This window comes from Phycodurus eques, chromosome 16 (genome assembly GCF_024500275.1).
Source record: "Phycodurus eques isolate BA_2022a chromosome 16, UOR_Pequ_1.1, whole genome shotgun sequence".
Lineage (NCBI taxonomy): Eukaryota > Metazoa > Chordata > Actinopteri > Syngnathiformes > Syngnathidae > Phycodurus > Phycodurus eques.
Window position 1 is genome coordinate 5,895,306 of NC_084540.1, and position 19,695 is coordinate 5,915,000.

A 19,695-nucleotide genomic window follows, 5' to 3' on the forward strand; every position below is an offset into this window, starting at 1 on the left:
CCCCGTGACCTGACCTCTAATAAGCGGTAGAAAATGGATGGATGGTTGGATGGATTAAATAAAAAGCTTTAATAATCACATTAGAGACACAGAGGGAATTATATGTATGTGTACATATTTACATTGATTCTTAATTTACATTTATTTTAAATATGTGTGCTTGACTGACTCAATAATTAGCCGTTAGCTTGAAGCTGCTAGTCAAAGCTATGCGTGCGAGGACGTCAGGACAATTGGTTAAAATCACTCATGAGTACGTTCACTGCGTAGTACGTCGTTCCTTGCGCAAACGAATCACTCATCGTACTCGTACATCGCTCCTTAGCGGATCACAAACGAAGAAGTTCAACGAACGAATCACTCTGCAGTTCTTCAAATTCCTCAGTACACCAGTTCACGGAACAAATCACTCAGTTCACTTAAGTCCCTCCCTGGCTGCTCATTGGTCATTCGCCGAAGATTCAGAAGTGAGTGACAGAACGCTTCAACAGTTCCGTTTCCGCTCCCACCCGACTCGCTCGACTCACGGCGGTCAAGCTGAAAGAACGAATAATTTCATGAACTGATTCGGTTCAGTTCGTTCACTAAAAAGATCCGTTCTTCTGAACGAAACGTTCGCGAACGTAACAACACTAGGGCGCATCAAATCTTTTCAATCTTTGACTTTGCGCACTTCCGATTCCCTCCAACCGCTGCCTCTAGTTGGAGACCAGAAGATGAACTCCTTGGTGAAATGGGCTCTATTTCTTTTTGTCCTCGTTTCTCTTCTTTTGAATATTATTCTGATATGCATATATTCTAGCAGGGCACCCAAATGCTCAGCTCAGCGTGCGCATCCAGTGAGGAGCAAACACGACGAGCGCAGCCGCGTGTTCGCTGATCTCACTCGGGATGAGTATTTGCAGGCCCAGCAGTACATGCTCAAACAGAAGGACTTGGATATATCAACCAGGCAGCTCACCAAGCCCTCGGAAAACTTCTTGTTCTTAATAGAGCTTTCCCTGCCCAGGAAAGTGGACGTGTTGTCTTACTTGGACGGCGTCGGTTCCAAGCCAGTGCGCGAAGCCACCGTGGTGGTCTTCTACGGTTCCAGGGGCCACATTAAGGAGTACGTAGTGGGCCCTCTACCTAACCCCACATACCACCAAGATGTCACCAAGAAAAGGTACAAGACGGAGCTGCCTATCAACGCGCGCACGGTTACTATCGGGGAGTATGAATTGTTGTTCAAGTTTATGCAGCAACAGCTGTTCTCCAAGCTGCCGCAGCTCATGAAAGAGAGCTTCGGTGCCGGCAAGGAGCTACACCATTTCGAGCAAATGCCCCGCGGCGTGCGATCAGGCGACAGAACGAGCTGGGTGTCTTTTTTCAGGGACTCGAGTGGCGTATACATCCACCCGGTGGGTTTCGAGGTTCTCATCAACCACGGGAGCGTCAATGAATCGGAATGGAAAGTGGAGAAACTCATGTATAACGGTCAGTATTTCGACACCGTAGAAGAACTTCAGCAGAAATATGCCGCGGGGTCTGTTCAAAGAATCATTTACAAGGAGCCAGTTGATTATGGTTCTCTGAAGCCCAAGCACAAGCCGCTACAGCTGAGCCCCGTGCAGTACTACACGGATGGAAAACGCTTCAGCGTCAGCGGTAACCACGTCCTCTATCTGGACTGGAGCTTTGCTTTTGGCTTGAGTTCCCTTACTGGGATGCGGGTCTTCGACGTGCGCTTTAAGGGAGAGAGGATTGCATATGAGCTGAGCGTGCAGGAGGCCATGTCTGTGTACGGATCGGTGACGCCGGGGATGATGATCACCAAGTTTTTGGACTCCAGCATCGGAATCGGCCGTTTTGCACATGAACTGGTCCGTGGCACCGATTGCCCCCATGACGCCACCTACGTTGACACATATCGCTACATCGATGTAAAATTACCAGTTAGATTCAGGAATTCAATCTGTATCTTTGAGCACAACTTGGGTCAGCCCCTGCGGAGGCACTTTTCTGACTTTTTTAGAAATAGTTATGGAGGTATGGTGAACAGCGCTTTGGTGTTCAGGACAATCACTGCGATAGGAAACTACGATTACATGTGGGATTTCATCTTCTACCAAAGTGGAGCCGTCGAAGCCAAGGTGCACGCCACAGGATACATCTCGTCATCTTATCTGGTGGACGGCAGTTTGAAATACGGCCACCAGGTCGCGGAAAATGTCCTAGGGAACATCCACACGCACTTCATCAACTTTAAGGTGGATCTGGATGTGTTGGGTGAGTCTGGAGTTGCCTTATATGGGCAACAAAAAGAAAGTCATGTCGATAAACAATGTTGTCGTGCTTTTTATGTTCTGTCCAAATTTGGAGCAAATATAGTCGTTACAATGTTTATGATATAGTGTTTGTAGAATTGCAGCCTGATTTTTATTATCAGGCGTTCGGTAACAGCTCATGGTATGTTTCTAATAGATAGTCAAGACTCAAGTGGTTATCCACCCACAATAGTTTGCTGAAATAACAAAGGGGTCCCTGGTTTCCCATGAGCTTGTTCCCTTTTGGCTTTGTGAGGATCTCTCCCAGGGGCAACTGCTCCAAAATAACTGCATTATACTGTATATATTTGGCCTGATGATGAAAGAAAGACAACAGTAAAACCTTCTACTGGTGCAAAGGTTCCATGCATTTTACATTGCACTGTAATCATCAGTTATTGCACGATTAATATGAACTCACTTTTCTACATTTGCTATTACAATACACAAACGTTACAAAATGTTGCTCGATTTACGTGTTAAAGGAACAAGTATTGTCATTTTGCATATTACTGTGAAAGGAACGTCTCTGCTCATCTGACATTGAATTTATCAACATCTGTTTTATCTACCGTGGGAATTACTCTCTGTCATGTCCATCACAGCTTTCGACAGAAACGTTTGTTGCCAGGTTACAGGGTTAGTACCCTGGGGCTCTTAAAAGGGTTAGACTGCAACTCTGTATAAATCTGCATACCAGTAAGCGTAACAATATTTATCTGTATGTTCATTTGTTTTTAACACATTCCACGAGCTGGTGCACTGCACAACAGTGGCCGTAAAACACAAGTGTCTGATTGTGAAAGATAAATACAATTTAGTTTTACTTATGTTCAATTTAAATTCAATTCAATAAAATGTTAACATCTCAGGGAAGCTTCCAAATAGAGCAGGTCCTGGACGATGTTTCTCAAACTCTTTTACACTGCCTGTAAAGTTATTCTTTTTCCGGCTGGCTGCCATGTTGCTTCCTGACATTATCAGGCCTTTAAAGGTAGCAGAGTCATAAAGAGGACGGATGTAGCCCGTGTAAAAGGGAACAATGGAATGCTGGGCCTGGGCCAAATGCTGCTGGGTTCTGTGTTGTCGGATATTCTTTTCAGACTGATGCAGCAAGCATTTTGTACAGGTTCTCTTTTTTACTTGTTGTGCCCATTTTCTTTGCAAGTTTTTTGAAGAAGGAAAGTCTTTTTGTATCATGTCTACCTCTTCTCTGATTTTCCATTGAGAAATAACTTGTGGCAATCCTGTCACCATAGGCTGGAATGTAAGAGGCCAAAGCAGATGATGATCTATTTCTCCAATTATCGAGCTGTCAATCTACAGCCCCCCCCCCCTCAAACAAAAATTTAAACATCAGTAACATTATGAAACAAACTATATTATCTCCAATACTATTTACTTCTGTGTTAAATTCCAGGACAAAAAAATATAAATGCCTAATGCAGATGATAACACAATGGACATTGTAAGACAATAAAAACAGATTTTGAAGCTGGCAATAATGTTAGTGCGCTGATATAACATCAGACATTTAAGTTTACAGCTAAATAAGTAAATGGTTGCCAGTCGGGACCTGGTAACCATAGTAATAGGGTGGGTGGTGGGTTTTCACATTTCTCTTGGCTGAGGGAGTATTTCAAACTCTCCTGTTGCACAGCAAAACTGTTCCAGCACAAAGGCATACATATCCACCATTCTGCAAGGCCATGCAGCTGAACAGGACAGGTTAAAAGAAAAAAAAATGTTTACAGCTAATTTTCTTAATAGAGAATGCTCAGACCATATCTGAGAGAACCTGATGACCCTACATGTGAAAAATCTTGTTCACTCAAGATACAAAGTAAAGTTTGAAACAGTTTGAAGAGGTTCACTTTTTCTGCAAGTTTACATATGATTTTTCCTGCTACAGCATCAACCAGCACCTGAGTCTACCCAAGGCTGTGCATGGATAAATTAGTCTTTTTCAAAGTTAAAATGTGTAAAGGTTTTAGCGCTGCAACTACTGATTATGTTTAGAATCTATTATTCTTCCGATTACCCCATCGATTAATCGAATTTAAAAAAAAAAGGTTTTGCATTATTGAACAACAATAGGAAATGATGCATAACATGCAGATTGGTCAATCATTGCACCTGCAGTTAGTTTAGCATGATATACTGTATATTGAAAGTGTTGATATAACTGTTCTTATACCATGTAAATTATCTGCATGACCATGATGCAGACATTGCATCTAAATGATCAAATTTGATTAATTTGTTGAAAATTTCTTTATCCTGCAAAAATGTGAAGAATCAAGTCTTAATTTGATGGTATCGAATACTTCAAATACATCATTTTGCTTCAGTTTGTCATCTACATGTCGGCATAATAACTGGTCACAGTGATTGTACTTTAAGGCACAAATCTATAAGTCACAGGAATTTGGAACTGAAAAATACAGTGTAGTATTTAAGTTTAAAATTAAATCAACGAATGAAAACCTAGGCATTATTACCACTCCTTTTTTTTATATGACCATAGTCATTCTAAAAATTATACTTCCTCCCCACAATGTCTTCTGAATTTTTTCATTGAAAAATTACCTCTACAGGCCCAATTGTAGACCCCCAGCAGTCAAGTTTTGGCCCGCGGGCTGTATGGTTGACACCCCTGGTCTAAAATGTATAGGTAAAAGTATAATCATAAATTCATTTGAATGTAAAATATAGTTGAGAAAATAATTTTAAAATTAATATATACGAGCAGGAACAAATTCCCTGTGACTGTGATCTTGCTTCATTTTCTGAATGCTCTCCTCATGAACACCTGTGTTGCGTAGAAATACTGACAGACCATCATCATGTGGGCGGCCAGGGGTTGAGGATAGAGCCATTGCAATGCTGGCAATGAAAAAATGTAGGAAAAAGGCATCATCTGCAGTAAATGTGTAATCATTTGAAAGTCAACCTGTCATCAGACATTTTAAAGTTCTCACTCAAATCACGATCAAAACTGATTGGTGTTGTGTCCTTTTGTGAAGAAGGCCTTCACTGGTTAATCATGAACAACAAGATTACTGCACTCTAATAGTGCAGAAGGCTTTTATTAGTATTGTTGTTGTTAATAATATTCAAATAGTCTACTGGCAACATTCTGTTTTGTATACTTGCTTCCATGCCCCATGTTAAACACTCAACTTACTTGCTACATAAATCCATATAGTAAATATAGGCTTACATTAGAAGGATATTATGCAGTCCAAAGCGCCATCTTGTGATCGGATCGGTGATCGGTTATCGTTTTTTTAAACTCGCTGATCAGTGATCGTATATATATATATATATATATATATATATATATATATATATATATTAGGCTTTACACAATCCAGATTTTTGGGGCGTTGTGTTAAACATAAATAAAAACAGAATACAATGATTTGTAAATCATGTTCAACCTATATTTAATTGAATACAATACAAGACAAGATATTTAATGTTCAAACTGATAAACATGATTGTTTTTAGCAAATAATCATTAATTTAGAATTTTATGGCTGCAACACGTTCCAAAAAAGATGGGAAAGGGTCATGTTTACCACTGTGTTACATCACCTTTTCTTTTAACAACATTCAACAAACGTTTGGGAACTGAGGACACTAATTGTTGAAGCTTTGTAGGTGGAATTCATTCTCATTCTTGCTTTATGAACAGCTTCAGTTGTTCAACAGTCCGGGGTCTCCTTGGTCATATTTTACGCTTCATAATACGCCACGCATTTTCAATGGGAGACAGGTCTGGACTGCAGTCAGGCCAGTCTAGTACCCGCACTCTTTTACTACGAACCCATGCTGTTGTAACACGTGGAGAATGTGGTTTGGCATTGTCTTGCTGAAATAAGCAGGAGTGTCCATGAAAAAGATGTTGCTTGGATGGCAGCATATGTTTCTCCAAAACCTGTATGTATGTAAATTCCACTACAACCAAGGTGATCAGAGAGGCAGGCAGGAGAGTACTTGGTGTATCTTCTGGCAGGAAAGGAGAGAAGGAGACTTGGTGGTGGAACCTCACAATACAGGAAATCATACAAGGAAAAAGGTTATCTAAGAAGAAGTGGGACACTGAGAGGACCGAGGAGAGGCGAAAGGAATACATTGAGATACGACATAGGGTAAAGGTAGCGGTGGCAAAGGCCAAACAAGAGGCATATGATGACATGTATGCCAGATTGGACACTAAAGAAGGAGAAAAAGGTCTATACAGGTTGGCCAGACAGAGGGATAGAGATGGGAAGGATATGCAGCAGGTTAGGGTGATTAAGGATAGAGATGGAAATATGTTGACTGGTGCCAGTAGTGTGCTCGATAGATGGAAAGAATACTTTGAGGAGTTGATGAATGGGGAAAATGAGAGAGAAGGGAGAGTAGAAGAGGCAAGTGTGGTGGACCAGGAAGTGAGAATGATTAGTAAGGGGGAAGCTAGAAAGGCATTAAAGAGGATGAAAAATGGAAAGGCAGTTGGTCTTGATGACATTCCTGTGGACGTATGGAAGCATCTAGGAGAGGTGGCTGTGGAGCTTTTGACCAGCTTGTTCAATCGAATTCTAGTGCGTGAGAAGATGCCTGAGGAATGGCGGAAAAGTGTGCTGGTGCCCATTTTTAAGAAGAAGGGTGATTTGCAGAGCTGTGGGAACTAGAGAGGAATACAGTTCCACACAATGAAGTTATGGGAAAGAGTAGTGGAGGCTAGACTCAGGCCAGAAGTGAGTATTTGCGAGCAACAGTATGGTTTCATGCCTAGAAAGAGTACCACAGATGCATTATTTGCCTTGAGGATGTTGATGGAAAAGTACAGAGAAGGTCAGAAGGAGCTACATTGTGTCTTTGTAGATCTAGAGAAAGCCTATGACAGAGTACCCAGAGAGGAACTGTGGTACTGCATGCGGAGGTCTGGAGTGGAAGAGAAGTATGTTAGAATAATACAGGACAGGTGAGGTGTGCTGTAGGTGTGACAGAAGAATTTAAGGTGGACGTGGGACTGCATCAGGGATCAGCCCTGAGCCCCTTCCTGTTTGCAGTGGTGATGGATAGGCTGACAGATGAGGTTATACTGGAATCCCCGTGGACCATGATGTTTGCTGATGACATTGTGATCTGCAGTGAAAGCACGGAGCAGCTGGAGGAACAGTTAGAAAGATGGAAGCATGCACTGGAAAGCAGAGGAATGAAGATTAGCCGAAATAAGACAGAATATATGTGCATGAATGAGAGGGATGGTGGGGGAAGAGTGAGGCTACAGGGAGAAGAGATAGCAAGGGTGGAGGACTTTAAATACTTGGGGTCAACCGTCCAGAGCAATGGTGAGTGTGGTCAGAAAATTAAGAAACGGGTCCAAGCAGATTGGAACGGGTGGAGGTGTCAGGTGTGTTATGTAACAGAAGAGTCTTTGCTAGGATGAAGGGCAAAGTTTATAAAACAGTGGTGATGCCAGCCATGATGTACGGATGAGAGACAGTGGCACTGAAGAGACAACAGGAAGCAGAGCTGGAGGTGGCGGAAATGAAGATGTAGCGGTTCGCTCTTGGAGTGACCAGGTTGGATAAAATTAAAAATGAGCTCATCGGAGGGACAGCCAAGGTTTGATGTTTTGGAGACAAAGTTAGAGAGAGCAGACTTTGATGGTTTGGACACGTCCAGAGGAGAAATAATGAGTATATTGGTAGAAAGATGATGAGGATGGAGCTGCCAGGCAAGAGAGCTAGAGGAAGACCAAAGAGAAGGTTGATGGATGTTGTGAGGGAAGACATGAGGCCAGTTGGTGTTCGAGAGGAGGATGCAGTAGATAGGCTTACATGGAAAAGGATGACACGCTGAGGCGACTCCTAAAGGGACAAGCCGAAAGGAAAAGAACAAGTGTGTATACTTACGTTATGACGAAAAGCTCTTTGTACTTGTGTCAAGTCAAGGATGAGCAATGAAAAGCATCAGCGAAACATACAGGAACTGTTACCTTCCTGAAATCATGCCGATGAGACATTTGAGTTTGTCTATTACTTACTTGCTACATAAATCCATATAGTAAATATCGGCTTACATTAGAAGGATATTATGCAGTCTAACACAAAACTAATTCAGAGTATCATACAATGTGTGTGGGCATGCTGGTTAGAGCGTCTGCCTCACAGTTCTGAGGACTGGGGTTCAAATCACGGCCCCGCCTATGTGGAGTTTGCATGTTCTTCCCGTGCCTGCGTGGGTTTTCTCCAGGCACTCCGGTTTCCTCCAACTTCTCAAAAACATGCATAGTAGGTTAATTGATGACTCTAAATTGCCCGTAGGTGTGAATGTGTATGCGAAGGGTTGTTTGTTTATGTGTGCCCTGCGATTTGCTGGCAACCAGTTCAGGGTGTACCCCGCCTCCTGCCCAAAGATAGCTGGAATAGGCTCCAGCACTCCCGCGACCCTTGTGAGGATAAGCGGCTCAGAAAATGGATGTATGGATGGATGGATACAATATGTGTTACTAATTATGTGACTTACCTTAATTGAACCGGTAAGGTAAACGTGTATGGGCAGGTTGAAGGTGTGAGAGCAGTAATCCGCCATTAGTGAGTCCGCAAAGAGTCACTTGCAGTTTGCAGCTTCTCGTTTTAGTTCCCTGTCCCGATAACTCAGAAAAATTAGTCAGAAAAACAGGTGGAAAAAACGTTGTCAGATAAACAGAAAAAATAGTCAGAAAAACATGGGGGGAAATTACTCAGAAAAACTGAAGAAAAATATTCAAAAAAACAAAGCCGCCCCCAGAAGTACTCAGAAAACAGGGAAAAATTAGTAGCCACAAAAACAAAAAGAAATACTCAGAAAAAAGAAAAAAAATATTCAAAAAACAAAGCCCCCGCCTAATTTTTTTATCCAAGTGAATGCAATACGCTTCCGTAAATAATAATAATAATAATGGTTATTATTATTTTGTTTGAAGTTCAAAAACAAGAAAGTGCAGGGAGTTCCAAGGGTCAGCAGCAAATTTAGATACAGTGGGTACGGCAAGTATTCAGACGACCTTAAATTATTCACTCTTTGTTATATTGCAGCCATTTTCTAAAATAATTTAAGTTAATTTTTTCCCTCATTAATGTACACACAGCACCCCATTTTGACAGAAAAAAATGAATTGTTGAAATTTTTGCAGATTTATTAAAAAAGAAAAACTGAAATATCACACAGCCATAAGTATTCAGACCATTTGCTGTGACACTCATATATTTAACTCGGGTGCTTTCCATTTCTTCTGATCATCCTTGAGATGGTTATACACCTACAGTGGAGTCCAGCTGTGTTTGATTATACTGATTGGACTTGATTAGTAAAGCCACACACCTGTGTACATAAGACCTTACAACTCACAGTGCATGTCAGAGCAAATGAGAATCATGAGGTCAAAGGAACTGCCTGAAGAGGTCAGCGACAGAATTGTGGCAAGGCACAGATCTGGCCAAAGTTTCTGCTGCACTTAGGGTTCCTAAGAGCACAGTGGCCTCCATAATCCTTAAATGGAAGACGTTTGAGACAACCAGAACCCTTCCTAGAGCTGGCCGACCGGCCAAACTGAGCAATTGGATGAGAAGAGCCTTGGTGAGAGAGGTAAAGAAGAACCCAAAGATCACTGTGACTGAGCTCCAGAGATGCAGTTGGGAGATGGGAGAAAGTTCTAGAAAGTCAATCAGCCCTCCACCAGTTGGGGCTTTATGGCAGAGTGGGCCGAGGGAAGCCTCTCCTCAGTGCAAGACACATTAAAGCCCGCATGGAGTTTGCTAAAAAACACCTGAAAGACTCCAAGCTGGTGAGAAATAAGATTCTCTGGTCTGATGAGACCAAGATAGAACATTTTGGACTTAATTCTAAGTGGTATGTCAGAGAAAACCAGGCACTGCTCATCACCTGTCCAATACAGTCCCAGCAGTCAAGCATGCTGGTGGCAGCATCATGCTGTGGGCGTGTTTTTCAGCTGCAGGGACAGGACGACTGGTTGCAATCAAAGGAAAGATTAATACGGCCAAGTATAAGGATATCCTGAATGAAAACCTTCTCCAGAGTGCTCAGGACCTCAAACTGGGCAGAAGGTTCACCTTCCAACAAGACAATCACCCTAAGCACACAGCTAAAATAACAAAGGAGTGGCTTCAGAAGAACTCCGTGACTGTTCTTGAATGGCCCAGTCAGAGCCCTGACTTAAACCCTATTGCGCATCTCTGGAGACACCTGAAAATGGCTGTCCACCAACGTTCACCATCCAACCTGGCAGAACTGGAGAGGATCTGCAAGGAATGGCAGAGGATCCCCAAATCCAGGTGCGAAAAACTTGTTGCATCAGTCCCCAAAAGACACATGGCTGTATTAGCTAAAAAGGGTGCTTCTACTAAATACTGAGCAAAGGGTCTGAATACTTATGGCTGTGTGATATTTACATTGTTCTTTTTTAATAAATCAGCAAAAATGTCAACAATATGGGGTGCTTTGTGTACATTAATGAGGGAAAAAATTCAAAAAAAAAAATTAAATTATTTTAGCAACCGATGCAATATAACAAAGAGTGAAAAATTTAAGGGGGTCTGAAATCTTTCCATACCAATTGTAAATAGCATAATTTTACTCTCCCTCTCTCACTCACACACACATAAACATGTATTAGTTTTATTTATTTTTATTTTTTCCCTATCAATGTTATCGGCAACCATGTTTCAAAAGTGGTTAAACCTCTCTCCGGAACCACTAATGTGGTTGACGTTGCAAATTAGCATCTAGCTAGTGTTAGCCTGCCAGCTAACCTCTTCCCCCATTATCTACTAGCAGGGGTTAGCTCAAGGCAAGGCACTGGCAATTTATTTATACAGTGCATTTAATACACAAAGCAACATCATTGTGCTTTACATGATTGAAAGTGTAACATTTACTCTCAGCAAATTCACGTGGTTAACACTAAGAGGCACATCTGCAGGGACTGCAAGCGAGCAGAGCTGCTGCGTAGTAAGTAGTAATGTTACAAGTACAAGAGATTTATTACAATTCATGTAGAGTCTGCTGCCTTAACTTACCTTTGAAACTACAAGTATATAATAACATATATTTGCTCCCTGGACTGTCTCTATTTGGTAAAACCTTCTCTACTCCGTCCGTGTGTGTGAGACTGAGGGCATTGTGCATGCATTGCCCGGCTTTTACTGCGTGCTGATTGGCTGTTACCCATCCAGTGGCTGTGCAAGGGAAACCAATCAGGTGATGCTGTGGGCATGACGATGCTGGAGAGAGACGTCACAGACAGAGAGGCTCGCTGCGGCTACATCAGAGCCAAAATAACCCAGTATTAAATTATCGTCCGTCGGATAAAAAAAAAAGGCAGATGCCAATATGCGCTAAAATGCCAAATATGGGCCCGACAATCGGCCAGGGCCATAATCTGTCGATCACTACCATCCATCCATTTCATTTTCCTCCGCTTATTTGAGGTCAGGTCGCAGGGGCAGCAGCTTAAGCAGGGAAGCCAAGACTTCCCTCTCCCCAGCCGCTTCGTCAAGCTATTCAGGGGTGATCCCGAGGCGTTCCCAGGCTAGCCGCGAGACGTAGTCTCTCCAGCGTGTCCTGGGTCGTCCCCGGGGCCTCTTCTCGTTGGCACGTGCCCGGAACACCTCACAAGGGAGGCGTCCAGGAGGCATAATAACCAGATACCCGAGCCACTTCATCTAGCTCCTCTTGATGCGGAAGAACAATGACTCGACTCTGAACCTCTCCCAGATAACTGAGTTTCCCACGCTATCTCTAAGGAAGAGCCCAGACACCCTGCAGAAGAAACTAATTTCGGCCGCTTGTATCCGCGATCTTGTTCATTCGGTCACGACCCACAGCTCATGACCATAGGTGAGGGTAGGAACGTAGATCGACCGGTAAATCGAGAGCTTTGCCTTTAGGCTCAGCTCCTTCTTCACCACGACAGATCGACACAGAGTCCGCATCATGACAGCTGCTGCACCGATCTGACTGTCGATCTCCCGCTCCATTCTTCCCTCACTTGGGAACAAGACCCTGAGATACTTGAACTCCTCCACTTGGGGCAGGATATCCTCCCTGACCTGGAAAGGGCACTCCAACCTTTTCCGACTGAGGACCAGGGCCTCTGATTTGGAGGTGCTGATTCATCCCAGCCGCTTCATACTCTGCTGAGAACCGTTCCAGCGATAGTTTGAGATCACGGCTTGATGAAGCCATCAGAACCACATCATCTGCAAAAAGCAGCAATGTGACACTGATGTCATCAAACCGGACCACCTAAACACCCCGGCTGCACCTTGGAATTCTGTCCATAAAGGTAATGGACAGAAAGGGCAGCCTTGGTGGAGTCCAACTCTCTCTGGAAACAAAACTGACTTACTGCCGGCAATGCAGACCAAAACCTGACACTGGTCGTACACGAACCGAGCAGCCTTTATCAGGGACTCCAGTACCCCATACTCCCAGAGCACCCCCCACACGACTCCCCAAGGAACACAGTCGAATGCCTTATCCAAGTCCACAAATCACATGGAGACTGGTTGGGCAAACTCCCATGCACCCTTGAGGACCCTGCTGAGGGTGTAGAGCTGGTCCACTGTGGAAACAAGCATCCATCCATCCATTTTCTTTACCGCTTATCCTCACTAGGGTCGCAGGCTGCTGGAGCCTATCCCAGCTATCTTCAGGCAGGAGGCGGGGTACACCCTGAACTGGTCGGCAGCCAATCGCAGGGCACATAGAAACAAACAACCATTTGCACTCATATTCACACCTACGGGCAATTTATAGTCCTCAATCAACCTACCATGCATGTTTTTGGGATGTGGGAGGAAACCTGAGTGCCCACCCAGGCACGAGGAGAACATGCAAAGTCCGCACAGGCGGGTCCCGGATTTGAACCCCGGTCCCCAGAACTGTGAGGCGGATGTGCTAACCAGTCGGCTACCGTGCCAGCGTGGAAACAAGCAATTCAATGAAAATCAATTCAGTTTAATCAGGAGCATATTTAGTTATTGGGGACCATGAAAAAGTCTTCTTACCCCTTCAACTTTTTCACATTTTGCCACTTTGCAAGCACAAATTTAAATATTTTGGGTTTTTTTTGTCATTGAGATTTTATGTGATCGACCAATACAAAGTAGCACATACAGTAATTGTGAAGTGGAACAGAAAGGATACATAGTTTTAAAAAATTTAAGCAAATACAAATCTGAAAAATGTGGTGTGCATTTTTGTATTCAAAGCATCAATACTTTGTAGAGGCACATTTGGCTGCAATTACAGCTGTAAATCTATTTCGCATAACATTTTGAAAACCGAAGATCGTTTTCACTCCACTTCACAATTATGTGCTACTTTGTTTCGTTCCATCACATAAAATGTCAACAAAATAGATTCAAGTTTGTGATTGCAGGGTCACAAAATGTGAAAATGTTCAAGGGGTATGAATACTTAATACATGAGATACATATGAATACTTGGGGCCTTCCAAATTCCTATACTGCAGTTACAAGTTTTATTTTCACCTCAACGCAAGCGGCTCTATATTCATAGATAAGGCATCTGCGGAAGGCTCCAATTACTGGCGTATCTTGATTTTCATGCAAGCACAAGGCTCGCTGTGCATGTTTGCTAATTCGGCAGACTGGTCTGTGACAAGCTGAGCGTGTCGGCGCAGCAAGAGTGTGTCCTTTGGCATGCGCTCAGCGAAGTCACAATTTGGTGGCAGAAACTCAGTGTAAATTTACACCTGCTGGGACCATGTCTAAGTCCGGCACAGTAGGCAAACCAGTGGTGAACTTGATTGGGACACAGGCAGATTCTGAGATTCGCGGACATGTGTGGTGGATGTCAAACGTACTGAGCATCTGGCTCTTGCTGTTGTTGGTTACTCACGTTCAGTGTCACGGGGAAAAAGGTTGAAACCTTTGGTAGTTTTCATAATAACAGTTTGTTTTCCTCTAACCTTCTTTTTGGTCAGCGGTGGTTTTCACCTTGGAACTCTGCCATGGGAGCCATTTTTACCCAGTCTCTTCCTTATTGTTGAGTCATGAACACTGACCTTCACTGAGGGAAGGGAGGCCTGCAGTTCTTTAGATCATGCCGTGGGTTCCTTTGTTACATCCGGGATGAGTCATCATCTGAGTTCTTGGGGTAATTTTTGTTGGCTGACAACTCCTGGGAAGGTTCACCACTGCTCCATGTTTTCTCCATTAGTGGATATTGCCTCTTACCATGGTTTGCTGGACTCCTAAACCTTTAGAAATTGTTTTGTAAACCTTTCCAGACTGAAATACTGGAGGTCAATTACTTAATTTCCCATCTGATCTTGAATTTCTTTGGATGCATTTTGTAGCAGCTTTTTGTGATCTTTTGTCTGACTTAATTTTGTCAGACAGGTGCTATTTAAGTGATTTCTTTATTGAACAGGTCTGGAGGTAACCAGGCTTATGTGTGGTCAGTGAAAATTAACCAAAAACAAATGACTAGCCACAGTTAATTAATAAATTAACAAGGGAGTCAATTACTTTTTCACACAGAGCCAGATAGCTTTGAATAGTATTTTATTTTATTTTTTTAAAATAAAATCATCATTTAGAAATTGCCTTTCATGTTTACTTGGGTTATCTTTGCCTGATATTTACATTTGTTTGATTATCTTAAATATTAAAGGGGGGAAACTATGCAAAAAAATAAGAATTTGAGAAGCGGTACGCTAAATACTTTTTCATGACACTGGAATTCTGCCCATGAGTTTAATTCTATTCAGTTCAACAGAAATTTTCCACCCATCCATTTTCTATAGCATTTGCGCGCATTTGGGTGGCACGTGATCTGGAGCCTATTGAAGCTGATTTTGGGCGAGAGTCGGGGTACACCTTGGACTGGTTGTCAGCCAATTGCAGGGTACATATAAACAACCATATACAGTACATTCACACCTATGGGCAATTTAGAGACTTCAAGTTACCTAACATGCCTGATTTGGGAATGGGATAGGAATTCAAACTCAAACCTATTTTATTGTGAGGTAGACTCTGCTGACCATTAGTGCTCCATGCGACCTCCACTGAAACTAGTTCAATTATATTTTAATAGCCCAATTCACTGCAGAATGGCTTAACAAAGTCATCCTAGCCGTACCAGCCACAGAGCCACGAAAAATTGGCGACACCACAAGGTGGAGGTCTACTGTCAATAAACCTTCTCTGCCAACATTTAGTAGTTTATTTTTTCCACAATGGGGAAATTTTAGTTTTACACAAACAAAGTAGACATCTGGTAGTCAGTCTGTATAAATATGCTCATGTGCAAGTGTTCAGCCTGGGATGCATTGGTACGTCAGTCTATCACTATAGTAGCGTTTATGTTCGTAATGCTTCTTAAGCAAAGTGTACATCATTACTCCCTCACTACCATATCATTACCTATCTTCATTTACATGTAATATAATTATATGCAGAAGAAGTGTACTGTATTTAACATACATCTTATTCCAGGAGCCCAAGCAGTAGGTTCACATGTGTTCATGTGTAGAAATGCTTGGGTGGCCATCTGAACTGTAGGCTGAACTCGAGAACCAACATGCACTGGCTATTGTATTTCCCAAAGACTGTCTATACAGGTGCCATGTACTGCTGTTCTCGGCGGCATCATTAACAGGGACGAAAAACAGGATTGAATAATTAAAATACCTGGTTACATAAGAGGGCTCAAGTTGGAGACCAGTGAGTGAGTCAGTGAGAAAACTGAAATACTTTGTTCACATTTCTCATGTTGCGCTTTCATGATGACAAATAGTTTTTGTTTGTTTTTAATTTTGAATTTATATTGCTCCAGGAGTCAAGAATGTGTTCCAGACCAAAGATATGGAGTTTGTGAATGTGACATTACCATGGATGCCCGATCGCTATGCTATGGTTCCGCAGCTGGTGGAGAAGCAACTTAAAACAGAACAGGTAAACCTTTATCTTCATAAATGAGATGATTCCAGGGATGGACTACACTTAAGACCTTACAGAGTAAAACCATAATACAGTATTAGATATAGGCCTTACACAGTTTTGGGACAAATTAAAAACATTTGTAGATTGCTGATAAATGTTGTATGTTTATTAAATACAATTATTCATACACTTCGGAACAATTTCCAAAAAACAATAATCTTGTCAACTGTAGTACTTTAACCAAAACAGATTTGATCATGTCTGATGGACTGATGGGACCACGTTTGCAGGAGGCAGCTCTGCGTCATGGCACCAAAACTCCTCGCTACCTCCACATTGCAAGCAACAAAACCAACGCATGGGGTCATCAGCGTTCCTATAGACTCCAAGTAATAAGCTTCACTGGAGACCATCTCCCAGAGAGTGAGACAGAGGAGAGAGCCATGTCCTGGGCCAGGTGAGACCAAAGAGGTTCAATAAACTCTTTAAATTTATAATGTGAAAATAATGTACTTTAAGAAAAGAAAATAATCAATTATAAGGTGTGTGATCACATTTTTGTGACAATTTCTATTCACTACTTCTGAAAATATGCCATCTATCAAACTTAAAAATTTTTGATATTGTTTTTGTTTTGCATTACATTTGTAGATTTGCTCTTTGCCAGAGATACAGACTGTCTTTCCCATTTCTTTCCCCACTGGTTCCTCTTCTGCTTGTGTGAGCAGGTATAAGGTTGCCATTACTAAGTATAAGGACTTAGAGCGGACCAGCAGCAGTTTGTATAATCAAAACAATATTTGGAACCCAGCAGTTGACTTCAGCATGTACATCAAAGACAATGAAAACATTGAAGATGAGGTACGTTGTTTTTGAATCCTCAAATATTGATTGAAATGCACACCAATGAGCATGCAGCGTGGCTGTTGTTAGCTGTGCATATCTGCCAACTTGTTTGAATGTTTATTATAGGATCTGGTTGCCTGGGTGACCACTGGATTCCTCCACATCCCTCATGCCGAGGATATCCCCAACACCGTAACTGTGGGCAATGGTGGTGGGGTCTTGCTGCAACCCCATAACTATTTTGATGAGGAACCTTCCATTCACTCTGCTGATGGGGTATACTTCAGTCCAGGTAGTGAAGAAAGCTGTGAATACAACCGGATGGGCTGCCTTGCTCAAGAGACCTGCAGCGCTGTGCTGGAACCCTTCACATATAATGGCTTTGATGGAGCAATGAAGTATGAGGAATGAAGGTGATTTTTAATTTTTTTTTTCAGCAAAGCTGAAAAGCATCTTTTAGACAAAAATTATTTGTGCTACATGATTTAAAAGTGTGTCAAACATTTTAGGGGTAATGGTGATTTTTGTCCAAAGTAAAAAATAAAGTGCAATATAAAACACACAGACACCTAAGTGTCTGTGTGTTTTATATTATGCTTTAACTAGGACTAATTAGTTATGCTCATAGATGTTTTAGTCGCTCTATACTTCCCTTTGTCATGCTCGTTTGGGTCCTCATGTACAAAAGGTGCGTACGCACAAAAACGTGACATGCGTTCTTTTTCAACGGCAAAGTTCAAATGTATCAAGAGTGAAATGTATGGTGCCTCACGCCAACTTCATGGCTGACGTACGCACGTTTCTGCAGCTGTTGGTGCTTTGGCGACACTTAGAGGAGATGCTGGGAAACTGTTATCATAAATCTGCACATCAGAGACACATGAACAATTAGCAGTGATGAACAATTAATGCCCGGAAACATTTTACTTCAACAATGTAATAGAGACAATGACTCAGAATTCATTTGTTAACCAGTGGATTTAATGAATCACTGATATTTGTGAAGACACCTATTAATTGATCAAGGTGATCATTTATGCCGCCCATTGCCCTCACAATCGCCTCCTGTGACTCCAACACATGCAATGAAAAAAAGAGTCCTTTGAAAGTACTTAATTTGAACATGTACATTGGTTGCACATGATTAAAATGTGTTAAAATGACATATTTAAATATACATATTTTATTCGGAGAAGAGGGTCTAAATTATGTCATTTTAACACATTTCAATCACGTGGAACTGACGTTCAAATTAAGTAAATTCAAACGACTCTTTTTATCAGTGCAGTTGCAGCCACGCGCTACATGTTCGGGAGATTCGTCCACCGTCCCTGGCGTCTCCTCCGGCATCCTCAGCATCTCCGACGCAATTACACTCCAACTACCGGCTGCTGCAGCACACCTGCAGACTGATAAAAAGAGGATATTTTTGTGCGTACGATGTTTTCTGGATTTGAGTGTTCGCCATGTTTCAGTAAGAAATCCACGCAAGTCTTTGTACATGAGGCCCCTGGTTTTTAAACATCCACACATAAATTGAGTTTGTCAGGCTTGTTTAATATCTGTCTTTTCTAAACATGTAAAAAGGCATTCCGCTGTATTATATACAAAAACCCATTTTACTTAGGTAACACTTACACTTATTTTGAGCCGAAAAGAATTGTGTATGTATTGGGAAGATGTTTTGTGAATGTACACTGACTGTGACACATGCAATAATACTGTACTTGTAATGTATAATTTTACATGTTGTGTTGTTTTTGTTGTTGTTGGTTGTTTCTCCGGATACTCCACTAGCAACAACATCTCCAAAACATGCATGTTCGGCAGTCAAAAGGCACAGGCTGAAACTCTAGCTCACCTACGAAACTAAAAGGGTAGAAAATAAATAAACGACTGATTTATGTAGCTCACGCTAAGTATTAATGGATCACTTTTTATGTATTGAGTTGGGTACATGAAATAAAAATGTTCTGTCAAAAGGCACATGCATAACCTATTTTCTATTGTCTTTTCAGTGCATAAACAGCTTAGCGCTTGTGCACATTCCTCTTTGTGGCTTGGATGCAGGTTTATCGTTCTGACTTTAGTTCTCTACCACCATCAAGTGCTTAAAGACGGAGGTACACTTCTGTTTAAGCTTTTAATAATGTACTGTTTAGCCAGCTTTTAGATTCCGTCCTTTGCTCCAATCATGCAAATTTTATCAAATTTAATGTAGTTCCTTTGATGAAGGATGCCCAGTTATTACTTTCTAATTTTTTTAATCTGCCTTTCTACCTTCAAGCATTTCAAAGGACTTGCTAACAGTGATGCCGGTACTCTTAAGTAACGAGCAAAGATACGTGTGACTGTACCCCGGGAAAGCAATTAAATTACAGTTACTTTTGAGACAATAATATATCTTGACAAGCATTACATTGCGGCTAATGACTTGACCGCAGCCTACCTTTCCGCTGGCATTTTAAAGGATACGCAAGAGCGCATATTAATAGACGTACTGAGGGAAAAAGACTGGGACATCATTGTTTGTCATACAATACACAGTGAAGATGCAGAATATATTT

General features: G+C 41.9%; 1 protein-coding gene across 1 annotated transcript; it reads left to right on the plus strand.

The window, feature by feature from the left end:
• The first annotated feature begins 577 nt into the window (after nt 1-577).
• On the plus strand, nt 578-19,108 carry aoc2 (amine oxidase copper containing 2). Its single transcript, XM_061701478.1, has 5 exons — nt 578-2,268; nt 16,176-16,294; nt 16,573-16,739; nt 17,011-17,143; nt 17,255-19,108. The coding sequence occupies exons 1-5, from the start codon at nt 717-719 to the stop codon at nt 17,537-17,539; spliced, it is 2,256 nt and encodes a 751-aa protein (XP_061557462.1). The 5' UTR covers nt 578-716; the 3' UTR covers nt 17,540-19,108.
• Nucleotides 19,109-19,695: the final 587 nt, after the last annotated feature.

What these genes read in the sequence shown, in the direction of transcription:
- aoc2 (XM_061701478.1), top strand. Translation starts at nt 717, where the DNA reads ATGAACTCCTTGGTGAAATGGGCTCTATTTCTTTTTGTCCTCGTTTCT. An exon ending in GGTGGATCTGGATGTGTTGG is followed by an intron (nt 2,269 to 16,175) that starts GTGAGTCTGGAG and finishes ATATTGCTCCAG; the next exon opens with GAGTCAAGAATGTGTTCCAG. An exon ending in AGAGCCATGTCCTGGGCCAG is followed by an intron (nt 16,740 to 17,010) that starts GTGAGACCAAAG and finishes TTGTGTGAGCAG; the next exon opens with GTATAAGGTTGCCATTACTA.